This window comes from Garra rufa, chromosome 5 (genome assembly GCF_049309525.1).
Source record: "Garra rufa chromosome 5, GarRuf1.0, whole genome shotgun sequence".
In the NCBI taxonomy this organism is placed as follows: Eukaryota; Metazoa; Chordata; class Actinopteri; order Cypriniformes; family Cyprinidae; genus Garra; species Garra rufa.
This window is the reverse complement of record NC_133365.1, coordinates 26,419,423-26,435,263: the sequence shown is the minus strand read 5'-3', so window position 1 is coordinate 26,435,263 and position 15,841 is coordinate 26,419,423. Positions and strand designations below refer to the sequence as shown.

General features: G+C 33.5%; 2 protein-coding genes across 2 annotated transcripts in view; one reads left to right on the top strand and one right to left on the bottom strand.

Moving 5' to 3' along the window:
• The first annotated feature begins 5,924 nt into the window (after window positions 1-5,924).
• Window positions 5,925-8,877, top strand: LOC141334804 (zona pellucida sperm-binding protein 3-like). The gene is made up of 8 exons (XM_073840029.1): window positions 5,925-6,212; window positions 6,410-6,525; window positions 6,609-6,712; window positions 6,800-6,977; window positions 7,263-7,380; window positions 7,564-7,643; window positions 7,845-7,957; window positions 8,825-8,877. Exons 1-8 carry the CDS (start codon window positions 5,925-5,927, stop codon window positions 8,875-8,877), a joined length of 1,050 nt encoding a protein of 349 aa, XP_073696130.1.
• Window positions 8,878-13,722: 4,845 nt separating this feature from the next.
• LOC141334803 (transcription initiation factor TFIID subunit 6-like) overlaps window positions 13,723-15,841 on the bottom strand; it is a 24,021-nt gene continuing 21,902 nt past the window's right edge. Inside the window, exon 6 of the mRNA XM_073840028.1 lies at window positions 13,723-13,805. Within this exon, the coding sequence (XP_073696129.1) occupies window positions 13,723-13,805 (83 nt within the window). The remainder of the gene's footprint in view (window positions 13,806-15,841) is intronic.

Here is a 15,841-nt window from a genome sequence, read left to right as displayed (position 1 = left end):
TAACGAAATCCAATCAACAAGCGAGGGTCAAAGTCCAGGTGAGCAGTCCAAAGTAAACAAAGAAATGAAAACCAGAAACTAGAAAACTATGACTAGAACTAGGAATACACTGACTAAGGCTATGACTCGGAAAACAAACAGGGAAAACCGCTCAGTAAAGTCCACAACAGCAAATCAATACTTCGCGATGTGTGTGTGAGATGAGCTGGCTTTTATTGCAGACAAACAGGAAGTAACCAGCGAAGCAGCAGAGGGAGCAGCAACAGTCTGTGAGGGGCAAGGCTCCCTCTGCTGGCCTGGTGTGACAATATCCCATTTTCCAACACTCATAAAAATATTCCTCTATAGGTTAGCTCATTCTTTCAATTGATCTGTATTCAGAGTGACTCTGACTATCACTGTAATTATTTTCAAGACATTTTACTGTATAGTTTTGGTGAAAAACAATAACAAAATCACCCTAAACAACAAAATGCATCCTGTTATTTGCACTGTATCCCATTTTCCAACACTCATAAAAAATATTCTTCTATAGGTTAGCTCATTCTGTCACTCCATCTGTATTCAGAGTGACCCTGACTATCACTGTAATTATTGTAAAGACATTTTACTGTATAGTTTTGGAGAAAATTAGAAACAAAATCACCCTAAACTACAAAATGAGTCCTATAGCACTTGCACTATATCCCATTTTCCAACACTCATAAAAAATATTTCTCTATAGGTTAGCTCATTCTTTCAATTGATCTGTATTCAGAGTGACCCTGACTATCACTGTAAATATTTTTAAGACATTTTACTGTATAGTTTTGGAGAAAATTATAAATAAAATCACCCTAAACAATAAAATGGCTCCTAGCACTTGGATTATTTCCATATAGGCTATTTAAATACTCATTAAAAATATTCCTCTATAGGTTAGCTCATTCTTTCAATTGATCTGTATTCAGAGTGACCCTGACTATCACTGTAATTATTTTCAAGACATTTTACTGTATAGTTTTGGAGAAAATTAGAAACAAAATCACCCTAAACTACAAAATGAGTCCTATAGCACTTGCACTGTATCCCATTTTCCAACACTCATAAAAAATATTTTTCTATAGGTTAGCTCATCCTTTCAATTGATCTGTATTCAGAGTGACCCTGACTATCACTGTAATTATTTTCAAGACATTTTACTGTATAGTTTTGGAGAAAATTAGAAACAAAATCACCCTAAACTACAAAATGAGTCCTATAGCACTTGCACTGTATCCCATTTTCCAACACTCATAAAACATATTCCTCTATAGGTTAGCTCATTCTTTCACTCCATCTGTATTCAGAGTGACCCTGACTATCACTGTAATTATTTTCAAGACATTTTACTGTATAGTTTTGGAGAAAATTAGAAACAAAATCACCCTAAACTACAAAATGAGTCCTATAGCACTTGCACTGTATCCCATTTTCCAACACTCATAAAACATATTCCTCTATAGGTTAGCTCATTCTTTCACTCGATCTGTATTCAGAGTGACTATCACTGTAGTTATTTTCAAGACATTTTACTGTATAGTTTTGGAGAAAAACAATAACAAAATCACCCTAAACTACAAAATGAGTCCTATAGCACTTGCACTATATCCCATTTTCCAACACTCATAAAAATATTCCTCTATAGGTTAGCTCATTCTTTCAATTGATCTGTATTCAGAGTGACTCTGACTATCACTGTAATTATTTTCAAGACATTTTACTGTATAGTTTTGGTGAAAAACAATAACAAAATCACCCTAAACAACAAAATGCATCCTGTTATTTGCACTGTATCCCATTTTCCAACACTCATAAAAAATATTCTTCTATAGGTTAGCTCATTCTGTCACTCCATCTGTATTCAGAGTGACCCTGACTATCACTGTAATTATTGTAAAGACATTTTACTGTATAGTTTTGGAGAAAATTAGAAACAAAATCACCCTAAACTACAAAATGAGTCCTATAGCACTTGCACTATATCCCATTTTCCAACACTCATAAAAAATATTTCTCTATAGGTTAGCTCATTCTTTCAATTGATCTGTATTCAGAGTGACCCTGACTATCACTGTAAATATTTTTAAGACATTTTACTGTATAGTTTTGGAGAAAATTATAAATAAAATCACCCTAAACAATAAAATGGCTCCTAGCACTTGGATTATTTCCATATAGGCTATTTAAATACTCATTAAAAATATTCCTCTATAGGTTAGCTCATTCTTTCAATTGATCTGTATTCAGAGTGACCCTGACTATCACTGTAATTATTTTCAAGACATTTTACTGTATAGTTTTGGAGAAAATTAGAAACAAAATCACCCTAAACTACAAAATGAGTCCTATAGCACTTGCACTGTATCCCATATTCCAACACTCATAAAAAATATTTTTCTATAGATTAGCTCATCCTTTCAATTGATCTGTATTCAGAGTGACCCTGACTATCACTGTAATTATTTTCAAGACATTTTACTGTATAGTTTTGGAGAAGATTAGAATCAAAATCACCCTAAACAACAAAATGAGTCCTATAGCACTTGCACTGTATCCCATTTTCCAACACTCATAAAAAATATTCCTTTATAGGTTAGCTCATTCTTTCACTCCATCTATATTCAGAGTGACCCTGACAACAAACAACAAAATGCATCCTGTTATTTGCACTGTTTCCCATTTTCCAACACTCATAAAAAATGTTCCTCTATAGGTTAGCTCATTCTTTCACTCCATCTGTACTCAGAGTGACCCTGACTATCACTGTAGTTATTTTCAAGACATTTTACTGTATACTTTTGGAGAAAATTAGAAACAAAATCACCCTAAACTACAAAATGAGTCCTTCAGCACTTGTACTGTATCCCATTTTCCAACACTCATAAAAAATGTCCCTCTATAGGTTAGCTCATTCTTTCACTCCATCTGTATTCAGAGTGACCCTGACTATCAGTGTAGTTATTTTCAAGACATTTTACTGTATAGTTTTGGAGAAAATCAGAAACAAAATCACCCTAAACTACAAAATGAGTCCTATAGCACTTGCACTGTATCCCATTTTCCAACACTCGTAAAAAATATTCCTTTATAGGTTAGCTCATTCTTTCAATTGATCTGTATTCAGAGTGACCCTGACTATCACTGTAATAATTTTCAAGACATTTTACTGTATAGTTTTGGAGAAAATTAGAAACAAAATCACCCTAAACAACAAAATGAGTCCTATAGCACTTGTACTGTATCCCATTTTCCAACACTCATAAAAATGTTCCTCTATAAGTTAGCTCATTCTTTCACTCCATCTGTATTCAGGGTGACTCTGACTATCAGTGTAGTTATTCTCAAGACATATTACTGTATAGTTTTGGAGAAAAACAATAACAAAATCACCCTAAACAACAAAATGCATCCTGTTATTTGCACTGTTTCCCATTTTCCAACACTCATAAAAAATATCCCTCTATAGGTTAGCTCATTCTTTCACTCCATCTGTATTCAGAGTGATCCTGACTATCACTGTAGTTATTTTCAATACATTTTACTGTATAGTTTTTGAGGAAATTTGAAACAAAATCACCCTAAACTACAAAATGAGTCCCATAGCACTTGCACTGTTTCCCATTTTCCAACACTCATGAAAAGTGTTCCTTTATTAGCTCATTCTTTCGATTTGTATTTGTAGAGAGTGACCCTTACTATAATTGTATTCAGTATTGATTACACAATTAAAGGAACACTCACCACAAAAGGTGCATTCTAACTGTATTTATTAATGAAAAAGCAAATTTTTTTTTTTTGGTCGAAAAAAAAATTGACATTTGGATTTGACACTGTACTAATATTTACACAATTAACTTTTTTTTAATACAACACACACACACACACACACACACACACACACACACACACACACACACACAAATAGGAATAAATGCAAGTTTCAAATACAGCAGTGTTGTTTCAATGAAATATTCAAATAACTTACAATTAAATTAACATAAAATAATAATAATAATAATAATAATAATAATAATAATAATAATAATAATAATAATAATAATAATAATAATAATAAAGCTTTCTTTTTATTGCACTCTCTTGGTGTTCCATCTAATGTAGCATTTCTTAAAATCTGTTTATACAATTCTGAATACAGATGGAGTGAAAGAATAAGCTCACCTATATAGAGGAAAAATTTGGACAAGTGTTGGACATTGGTATACAGTGCAAGTGCTATAAGACTTATTTTGTTGTTTAGGGTGATTTTGTTATTGTTTTTCTGCAAAACTATACAGTAAAATGTCTTGAAAATAATAGTCAGGGTCACTCTGAATACAGATCAAATGAAAGAATGAGCTAACCTATAGAGAAATATTTTTTATGAGTGTTGGAAAATGGGATACAGTGCAAGTGCTATAGGACTCATTTTGTAGAGATACTAAACCGAAGGGAGCGAACATGTTCAAGGGCACTGCGAACGGCATAGGGAATAAGGGAACATCGGTACTTCACTTCACAGGAAGTGGACGGGGAAAATCACCCAACTGGCATTGCGCACCGCGTCACTAGTTAGAACTATTGATGGAGCAGAGCCGTTGGAGTTTTTTAAAGGCTCTGAAATGGAGCGGTTGCAATATATGTTGTTATTATTATACAAATTAGAGTGTTTATGAAAGGTTATGGCGATATATGTTACATTTGCATATTGTATTGTATAAATGAAAGTAAAACCGGCGAGGTGAGGCTCTGTCCTGTTTTATTTTGTTTTATTTAACCACAGGATAGTTAAATATAGGCTTTTTATGGGAAAGAAAGTGCGCGAGATAAGACCACAAAAATCTGTTCATCTGTTAACGGTCTAAACATATACATTTTGACTATATTTATTAGATACATACGTTTATATGTATTTTATATGCATTTAAATATGAAAGTAAGATAAATTACAATATTTATTTCTGTTATATCATAATCTGCGTGACCCTGCAGTTGATTTGCTTTGATGACGTTCCAGGGCATTCAAATGAGCGATTATTGTCAGCGAAGTCCACTTCAACGGATATACCGTGCTAAGGGAGTAGGGAGCAGTGAACACTGCGTAGGGACCCTGTCGATCGGAGCGCACCTAAGGTGTCTTGGGGTACGTTTACATGACATCAATGTACTAAAACTGAAATGTTCTCCCTTTGCGTTTTTCGCATATAAACAACAACTTGTTTTGGGAAAGATCACCTGAGGTAAATATTTTAATTCCCTGGGTTCTAGTAAATACTTAAAAGTTACAAGTTGCAAATATGTTTTACAAAACTACAAAGATATAACTTGAAAAATGCAAATTATACATGAAAATAATAGAAAATACGTTTTAAAAATGTATCAAACACATTGGCAAGGTTTTGCTAAATAAATGCATGTTTTACCTAAAATATAGAAACATCTGGGACTGTGATCTGCCCGGAAGACTATAACCATGACATTATTTGTTTTTATTTAGCAAAAAGTTGAGGATGTCACATATAAACATTTCTGTTCTTTTGTAAAATTCTCTTAGTAGATCTATAGACATGCAAAGTTTAATAAAAAACTATTGTTTTAACCAGTGACTTTGAATAGTGATTATTTTATCGTCTTGGAAGTACAGACGGCGTAAAGATGCAAGCTGAATTAATTTTAAGTGAATGAATTCATAAGATTCGAGTGACTGGGACGACTCAAAGTCCCTACTACAATTAAATTAAGAGCAATTGCGTAATTGAATAGATACCTTAAAATGCGTCTAAATGAGCATTCCTACTTCCTGTTTCACTTGGATTACGACCATGCCAGAGAGTAAACATATAGGGACAATCGTTCTTTTAGGTATTTGCGTTACAAGCGCCATTCGTAATTTAAAAGAAGGACCGATGATAGGGCCAGATTCTAGACAGTACAGAATCAAATCTTTACCGAATGAGGATCGTACGAATGATTTTACGGACGTGCCCTCGAGCAGAGCTGCACCTGTGCAAGTGCTTTGCACTGAGCGAAGCATGATTTTGCTCATCAGTGCGGTCCTTCACTCCAACAGCCGTCGTGTCACTTCTGAAGAGTTAAGCCTGGGTTTGTCAACCAAAGACTGCAAACCCTCTCAGTACAGTGATACTGAATATGTGATTAAAGCAGATTTGCACCAGTGTGGCTCAGTGTTATCGGTATGTAAGATTGTTTTGATTTTGCGCCTTATGTTCAGTTTTCTGAAAATACTTACAGGCCTACTAATTGAGCATTAGCTATGTTTATTAGTTAATGTAAAAAAAAAAAAAAAAGAAAGAAAGAAAAAACACTACATATTCAGAACTGGGAAAAACATTTGTACCAAGTTTATCTATTTTCCTTATTTAATTATTAGATTGATGGAGATAATTTGGTTTATTCAAACCAGTTGATCTACACCCCAATGCAGAACAGCTTGGGTATTGTAAGGACAAGCAGCATTTCTATTCCTATTGAATGTCACTACAAGAGGTTTGGACTTTAACTATGTGGTTGTCATCGTTTTTACCTTTTCCTGTATATTTATTGTGTATTTGTTACAACCTACATTTTAGGATTCACTTTGTAAGCAGTATTGATGTGAAGCCTTCCTGGGAGCCATTTACATCTACTACATCAGCTGTGGAATTGATCAGTTTTTCTTTTCGTCTTATGAATGGTATGATTAAGATTCAGTAAAAAAAAAAAAAAAAAAAAAAAAAAAAAAATTATTCATGATCTTTTTTGACATCATCTTCTTTTTTAGATGACTGGAGGACTAAAAGGTCATCCTATATGTACCACCTTGGGGACGTGATGAATATCCAGGCTTCTTTCTTAATGGCTGGGCATTCTCCATTGAGATTAGTAATGGAAAATTGTATGGTCACTCTGGAGCCTAATGCTGCATCATTGCCCCGCTACATGTTTGTTCAGAACCATGGGTCAGTCAGGATACGGGACTGTATTTTCCAGAGCTATGAAAACAAGATAATTACATCATAAGCTAATTTACAAATATTCTTGGCCTAGAAACCATTCTTTTAAATGAAATCTTGAATGACCAGTTTATTTATTATATGTCAGGTATTTTTTGCATCTCTTTGAACTGAAAATAATTGCTTGTTTTATAATATACCACTGAGGTGGCATAAACATGTCACAGTGATGATTAACTAGCATTTGTACTTTAATATTAACAAATATAATTTCTGTCCCTTATGCTGTAGATGTCTTGTTGACTCTAAAGTGCCAGAATCCAGTGCCCGTTTAATGCCCAGAAAACAAAATCATGTGCTTCAGATGCAGATGGATGCTTTCCGTTTCCATGAAGACCACCGGAACACTGTAAGTCCTTTATAAACTAAAGCATTTTACTCTTGTGTTGTAGAACAGTGTAGTGTAAGAAGTACTAAGTATTTTACTCCTGTATTTTTTTGTTGTAGCACTCCCCATTTGGAATCTGGTTTTTATTTTTTATAAGGGCTTCTAAATTAACATATGTAAATTAACAAAATCTTTACTTCATAGATCTATATTACATGCCAGCTGAAAATTGTTGATCTGGAAGTGAATATCATGAACAAGGCCTGTACCTATTCTGTAAACGGGTATGAGTGAAGTTTTTGTTGTTGTGGTTTTAAAAATCGTTGTTTACAAGTAATTCATTAATTTTTATTCATTACTTTTTTAACAACTGTGTGTTAAGTAGGGTATAAGGAACCAAATACTTTAAAGTTTGAGATAAAGTATTTGCATTGGATTTTTTTTTGACATTTCTAATATTGATTACTTCTCATTGATTTCTGAAGGTGGCTCAGTGTGGATGGTCAAGATGAGGTGTGTGAATGCTGTGAAAATTCTTGTGATGTCATCAGCCAGACTGGCAAATGGAGTAGACTACCAAAGTGGTCAGTCAGTAAAGGTAAGCTTTTAACTAGGCCACATCATGCCAAGAAATGGCAATATCTAGTGTTGTACATTGATTCATCAGTTTTCTGCTAAGGCTGGCTGCACACTAGACGATTTTCAAATCTTAACCGATTTTAAAACCATAGGAGACCACAGACATGAAGAGAGTTTCAGGCAAATGTTTAGCCTTATAATCCTTAGAACGTGCACATGAGCAGTCTTTTGAGTGGACCACGAGACCACACACTTGCTGATTGTAAGAATGATTTTACAGTGACACGAGATCTCACGAAGACTCGCGAGATCAAACGTGTCGAGAGAAGAAAAATAAATGAAAGACAATCGATGTTGTCAGCTGGTTCTCGTGGTGCACATTTTGTTTCACAGTGAAAAACAAAGAATTAAAAAAAAGAATATGGGGGATGTATTCTGCTTCCGTGGCATGTTTGTGGCTGCTAGATTTCAGCTATAGAAGCACGCAACATCCGGTAAGTGACGCTTGTTCGCATTTGCAGGTATGTCGTCAGAGGCAACCTGATCAAGAATCCATGTTTGATATTTAAAATTGTTCGGGGGTGCAAACAGGCTTTAAATCGGCCTTAAAATCTTCTAGTGTGACGCCTGCTTAAGACCATCACAACTGGGGAAGACACGCCTCTTCTGCATACATTTTGCTAATCCACAACCGTAAACAATGGAACTTACTACAACTCCTAAAAAGCATTCTCTTCTTCTATACATTTAACCTCATCTTCTTGCTAGCTTCTATTGTATACTATGAATATTATTGGCAATATGGTAAATTGATATTCCTTATTTTTAAGTTGCTTTGGGACAGAATGCATCTGCATTTAAAGTAAGTCTCTTTTTTGTTTTTCAGATACAACAGAGTCCAACACTGTGATGCTTGGTCCTGTAACAGTTATTGGCTAAATTCTTGTGCAACCCATGAAAATAAAAAAACATATTTGTCTGTCATTGTATTTACATTGTATTAATAAGATTTAACCACTTAATTCGGAGAAGTATTGCAAGTGTCTACCACGGTAGCAATTGGTCCAGTTATAATTTGGGCTGGTTGGGATTCTAAAATCAATCAATCAAATAAATAAATAAATAAAGCAATGTTTTAATGCTGCCACCAAAAACCAAATGGAACTGCAAATATTAGTTCCAAACAGGTTTCCCATACATTTCTGTCTTTCATTGTTCAGCAAAAGGTGTAAATGCCTCCATACTCATATTGGCAGGAAGGGAACTCCAAGTTTTTTAATTGGTTGGTTATTATTTATTTATTAATTTTTATCTTTTAATTTAATATATTTTTGTTTTTGTGACATTTATATATGTATATTTCAGTGATATTTTATATGTGGTGTTATAGGGGCTTTATTTGTGTCTTAAGTGTCCACAAACGTTTTGGGTGCACTGTATGTGACTTCTTCAAAATGTTGGATGTTGGGGCGTCTATAATGGGGCGCTGGATTGTTGATGGGGGAGGGTGAAGTGGTTTCACACTCCTGTTAACGTCATAACGGCGGAGTTATCTCCCTCAACTACACAGTATGAGCATTACCTAAAAAAGAATGTACTTTTTTGGAATGTACTTTAGTAGATGATTATCAGTAAACATGGTCTGAAAAACAACAATGTGGTACATGTTAAAAAAACAGTACAATTTTCTGTACTGAATCAGTTTTATATTTACTGATTGTATTTTCATGGTTCTAAGGTATAATGTACAAGAACGGAAAATACTCAAACATTGGTCAAACTGTTGGTTAACCATTGGTTAACTGGACTCCAGTTAATGTGATTGAGGGAAATGTGGCTTTAGAGCAGCTGTTGACTAAATCAACACACACCAGTGATGCTGCAAATGTTGCTATCAGTTTCTTCTCTAACTACAGCAACAAATCCTGTGGTGCTTAGCAATATTTATTTACCCCACAGTAGTTTTATTTATAGATTGTTAGATGAATTTGGTGCATTTTCTTCTTAAAATTACAAAAGGGTCATTCAGTGTCAAATTACCCACATTTCTGAAACTTCCAGAGCTCAATTTTTTGCTGTAGAAAAATAAACATGTATACTGATGAGCTGAAATATTAAATGTCACAGATGTATATTTATTGGGTAATCCACTATTTTGTAGAGGGGGGTCTTAAAAACACATGCAAACTATACATTTTCATGACTATATTGCATAGCAACCTCACATTAGTCTGTAACAATCTCTTTTGTCTACTAGTATATTGCCCTTCTGTTATCTTGAGATAAAAAATGTGGTATAGTCTGTTATCACTCAACTTTCTCTCTCTTTTGTTTCTGTCTCACTTTCTCTGTCTTTCAGACACCTCATTGTCAAATCAACTCTCTTTTCTAGGCCTGTTGTATTTATTACATTGGTCTTTAAAGCACTATTACAAGTACATTGAACAAACTAAATACAGCAGTATGTTTACTTCTTACCCAGAAAAACAGTATGTAAAGTTCATTCAAATTAAATGTAAATTCTAAATAAAACCTGGATCACATCTACATTTACATTATACAAGCATTTTTTAAATCTCAGTAGATCCTACTGTCGTAGCTTCCAGTGGGGTCTTTAACCGTTGCCTTGATAATTTCCACATGTGCTGGTTGCTCTCAAAAATGTGAATAATTTATTGTTTGGAGAAGAAAGCTTGTAGCAAAGAATAATGGCCAGGTGGAGATTGTTACAAATTAAACATTTTGATTTAACGTAATTTTGTTGTCTACAGTATGTTTCTTATTTTCACTTGCTTTGTGATGGTAGTGATGGTCATGTACTGTTCTATTAAAAATATCAATGTAAAAATACCAAAAAATCAGGCAATATTGGTTTAGTAAGCAGTGGTGGCTGGTCAATAGGGGGTCCGTCTACGTTTTATTCATTTCATTTTCAAATTGAAACGAAATAAGCAGAAATAAGAAAACGGCTCATTTATTGAGAGCGAAAAAACGAGATTTTGGCTCGATTTTTAGTTTTTTGTTCACGGATAGAAAACTGATAAACGACTTCAAAATTCGTTTTCCACATGTGGGCGGTCACAAGACGCCCCTTTATGCCGATTGGTCAACCAAATCTGGACGGGTGACGCCATCCATTGTTCCTTCAACAAAATAAAAGACCATTATTTATTTATTTTCAGTCTTTAAAACAACAAACATACAAGCGCAATAACATTAATTACATCAAAATATAATACAATATAACTAAAAATATAATAATAATAATAAAATTGGAAAAGCAATTAGAAAATCACATGTACACAAGAAGTACAAATAGTTACAAATTATTCAAACAATAGATTTACGGCTTTAAAATAATTTACAGCTTGTGTCCTTATTTCTTGATTCTTTCAACCATTGCATACCGGGCTGTTTCTATTAAAATGAGAGTCAACAAGAAGATAGTCCTCTGACTGGGCTTTCTTCTGTTCAACCTACTCGTTTCACAAATATTTATTTCACAAATATTAATCTGCATCCAGCATGTTTTATTTTGCTGAATGATTTTAAATCTGAGTATCTGCGGTACAGACAGTGCAAAGAAGAACAGATCAACGTTCAGTCAAGTGTAAATGCCCAGCAGTCATAGCTTTTCTTTTAGACATTATTCTCAGTTTTGGACAAACGATGGTAAGTGCAAATACCCTAATGCAAATCTACTGAAGGTTCCGAGGGTGGAGAATTAAATGTTTTACTGCACTGTATATATAGCCAGGACCGGCGCTAGCCATTTGGGTGCCCTAAGCACAAATGCATAACTCACAGACAAGATACATGCATTCATAGAAAGCTTTAAATTATTACTTAACGAAATAGAACAAATCAGAAGCAAAAACTATTTCATTATGTATTCTGTAAAGATTAATTTTTCTAAAGGCGCTAAATTTCTAAAGGCGCATCCAAAGAGGAAATGGCGATGGGCAACTTCATCCTTGCTAGACACTGACTCAGAAAACACACGCGTTTTAGCGTTTATTTTACAATAATTACCAATAGGATAAAACACAGGCGGTGAATATAAACACTTTTATATTAGTTTAATGTTGAAATTAACATTGTTTTATACCTGAACTTGCTTTTGTATATCAACATGCTTTAGACATATTTTATTTGTTATTTATACAAGTAGCATGTTGTGATGATTTTTCACGACCCAGAGTTTTTTTTTTCAATCAACTGTGATGTTGCGTTCTTTTCTAAAATGTTTTATTTTTTAATCTAATATCATGTGGTTATGTGTTTAAATTCTGCATGAAAATGAACACTATGATAGTGATAGCTCTGTGTGTGATTTGTGATTGTTGTACTATAAAAATATAAAATACACGTTTGTATTAAAGTAAAAATGGATGATAAATACGCCTTTCGTATGGAATTAAAAAGCAAGCACTTTGAGTGTTTTGTTCATCGTATTTATTTTCATATAAAAGCAATCCCACCCAGCAAAAACTGGTCGAAATGACGTTGAAAAGACGACAAAGCCAGACGTCTAAACAACGTAAAAATTTGGTTGAAAAGTGAAAGACGAAACGACGTCTTTTTCAGCACGTAGAAAAGACGTCTATAAAAAGACGTCCAAATTACGTCTAAATTTGGTTGAAAAGTGAAAGACGAAATGACGTCTTTTTCAGCACGTAGAAAAGACGTCTATAATAAGACGTCCAAATTACGTCTAAATGTGGTTGTAAAGTGAAAGTTAAAAAGACGTCTTTTCCAGGCCTAATTTCAACCGTGAATTCATGATTACATTGTTACATTAATAATTACAGTCAAAATAAGACAATTCACGAGTACCAAAACATTTATTGACATATAGTATTAAATACATCTTTCACCTAAAAACAATCTACTGATCACAAGCCTGCATTTGATCAAACGCATCGTAAAAAACTGTAATATTATGAAATATAAGTATAAATATTTGTTTTCTATATAAATACATTTGTAAAAGGTCATTTATTCCTGTGAAATACATTTTCAGCATCATTACTCCAGTCTTCAGTGAAATATGATCGTTCAGATATCATTTTAATATCCTAATTTGCTGCTCAAGAAACATTTCTGATTATTATCAATGTGAACTTTCAAAAGAGCAGTATTTATTTTAAACAGAATTTTCAAAAAAGAACAATGGCCAATTATAACCACACTGTCATTAATTTACCCTCATGTTGCTCCAAACAGCATAAGACCCTTTTGTGCAGAAGGCAAATTAATACATTTTTAACAGATGCCTTGTGTACACAAAAAAACAGCAACAATAAAATTAAGTCTTCATTCATAAATAATGTATCTCCAAAACATTTTCACAAAAGCACCATGAGATGGCCAGCTCTCATGACAACACAACATTGATGCATCATGGTGCTCTTGTAAAAGCGTTATTTTTTTAATAAAAATGCAATGTTTTTTGTGCAGACAAAACATTCACATCACTTAGTTTATAAAATTGAAGTTAAACAACTGTAGTAACATGGATTACTTTAATAATGTCCTTACTACCTTCCTGTGGCTTCAAAATGGTAGTTGCATAAACTGTGAAATGGAGGGACATCAATTTATCAGATTTCTTCTCAGATCTACATTTATGTTTCAAAGATGAATGAAAGTCTTACAGGTTTGGAACAACATGAAGGTGTGATACATTTTTGTTTAACTAATACATTATTAGGTAAATCAGATCTCTCAGGGGCTCAAGTAGATCTCTGCCTAATCTCTGATCTTCTGGTTCTTCTGTTCCTTTCACAAACCCAATCCTGGATCACTGAGCCAAGACAGAAGTTTCCACTTTAAATGCTTCAGCTGGGCCGCTTTTTCTTCAGCATCTAAAGTGAGAGAGAAAACAATATCCAAAATGTAAATGTAAACATAAATAACCAAAATGTCTAAAATGTAAAGTACAGACTTGACTTTTCCCTACTGTTAGGGCATTTTCACCTCAAACAGTTTTAATAAAGTTCAAGCAGTTTTAAGTCAATCAAATTTAAGTATATGTGAGGCTCACTCCTGCTTAAAGGTGTAGTTCACCCAAAAATATTAATTCTGTCATTAATTATCTACAAATGAAATTAATATTTTGGTTTTAATCCAAGAGCTTTCTGATCCTCATAGATAAATTGTTGAATAAAGTTATTTTTGTTTACTTTGCGCACAGAAGTATTCTCGCAGCTTCATATAATTATGATTGAACCACTTATATCACATTGACTTGTTTTGACTATGTTTTGGTTCCTTTCTGGGCATTGAAAAATGCATATCCACTATCCAGTAAATATGGGAGGATCAGAAAGCTCTTGGATTAAACAAAAGGTCTTATGGGTTTGGAACAACATTAGGGTGAGTAATTAATGACAGCATTTTCATTTTTTGGTGAACTAACCTTTTAAGATCACCTGAAATCCCTCAACAGTTCTTCTTCAGAAAAATTAGCATGTAGCACCAATATTGATTCTTCATGGTCTGATTCCGAAAGCCTTTTTAATATATTCATTTTACACCTTAAGCAAGGGACAAGAATGAATGATAATATGAGTACATGAACAAGATGCTTATTTTCTCTATTATAGGTACAGCCATTTAAATTAGAGGCCACCACTGCAATTTAAAATTTTGCGATTCTTAATGCGCATGCTTCAAGTAAGAGGATTTACAGTCTTTTTATTTTTTACAGTAATGTGCATTTTGCAGTTTGTTTACATGGTGTACAATGGATGCACATATTTATGACTTCTTGTCACAGTGTTCATTCAAAATAAAAGTTTTTTAAAATAAACAACTGTGTGCACCCTATTATTAATGTAGATGTGTATTTCAGTAATAAACTTAAGTAGGAGAGTTTCAGTTACCAGCATTTATATCAAAATATGGATGCCATGTCTGCAAAACTAACATTTTAAATGAAATATTGATAGCTAATTGCTATCGAATCGAATCGAAATTGGATCGAATCGAAACCATAAAAATAAGAATCGAATCGAATTGCCAAATTGGTCACAATACCCAGCCCTAATATTTGACGTGTTGCCAGTCTTGAACGCGATAAACTTTTTGCAAATATTGCATCGCACGCTGTTGCCGTCAATATTAACATAATTTAGCAATACTTTTGATCACTTAAACATCGTTTGCATTAAATTTACGCTTTGCTTTAAAGTGTAGTGTACATTACAGCCTCACATTTGACAAGCTCTGGGCGAGTGGGCGTAACCGCAGTAAACTATTGATTTTCAAGGCAGCCTTGCCGCAGCTAATCACCAGCATTTGATCCGGGCACGTTTCCTAGCTCACTGACATTGACAAGATTATACCCTTGGATATCGAAATTTGGTACTGAACGAAAATTATTTTTTTGATACTTGATTCGGTCGGTGCTTAAAAAGTATATATATATATATATATATATATATATATAATTTTGCAAAATAAATTAGATGTGTGGTGATATAGGCTAAATATTATTAAAGATGTATGAAAGGTTATTTAATAAGCTTTCTCACAACAACTGTTTTCTACATTCCCTTCCAAAAAATTTTAAATCAGCAACTTCTCTCATATCACAGAGGGTTTTCTGAAATCACAAAACAATGGTATCAATAAATGTTTACCATGAAACATCAAAACGTGTTTGAAGTAACGTTACTTTCAGCCCATTTTCACGCTCCATGTAAGCGATGTATCCGATTAACAGTACAGTGAATACTTTTATGTTAAATAAATTAGCTTACTTCCTTTTATACATTGATAAATTGCCAGCACTTACCTTTATTTAAAAAAAAATCAAAACCCAAACCGCTCATATACATTTAAGATTAAAAGCCCAAACTTTCATAAACAAGAGTTCAAGTCTAAAGTTAGCATTACG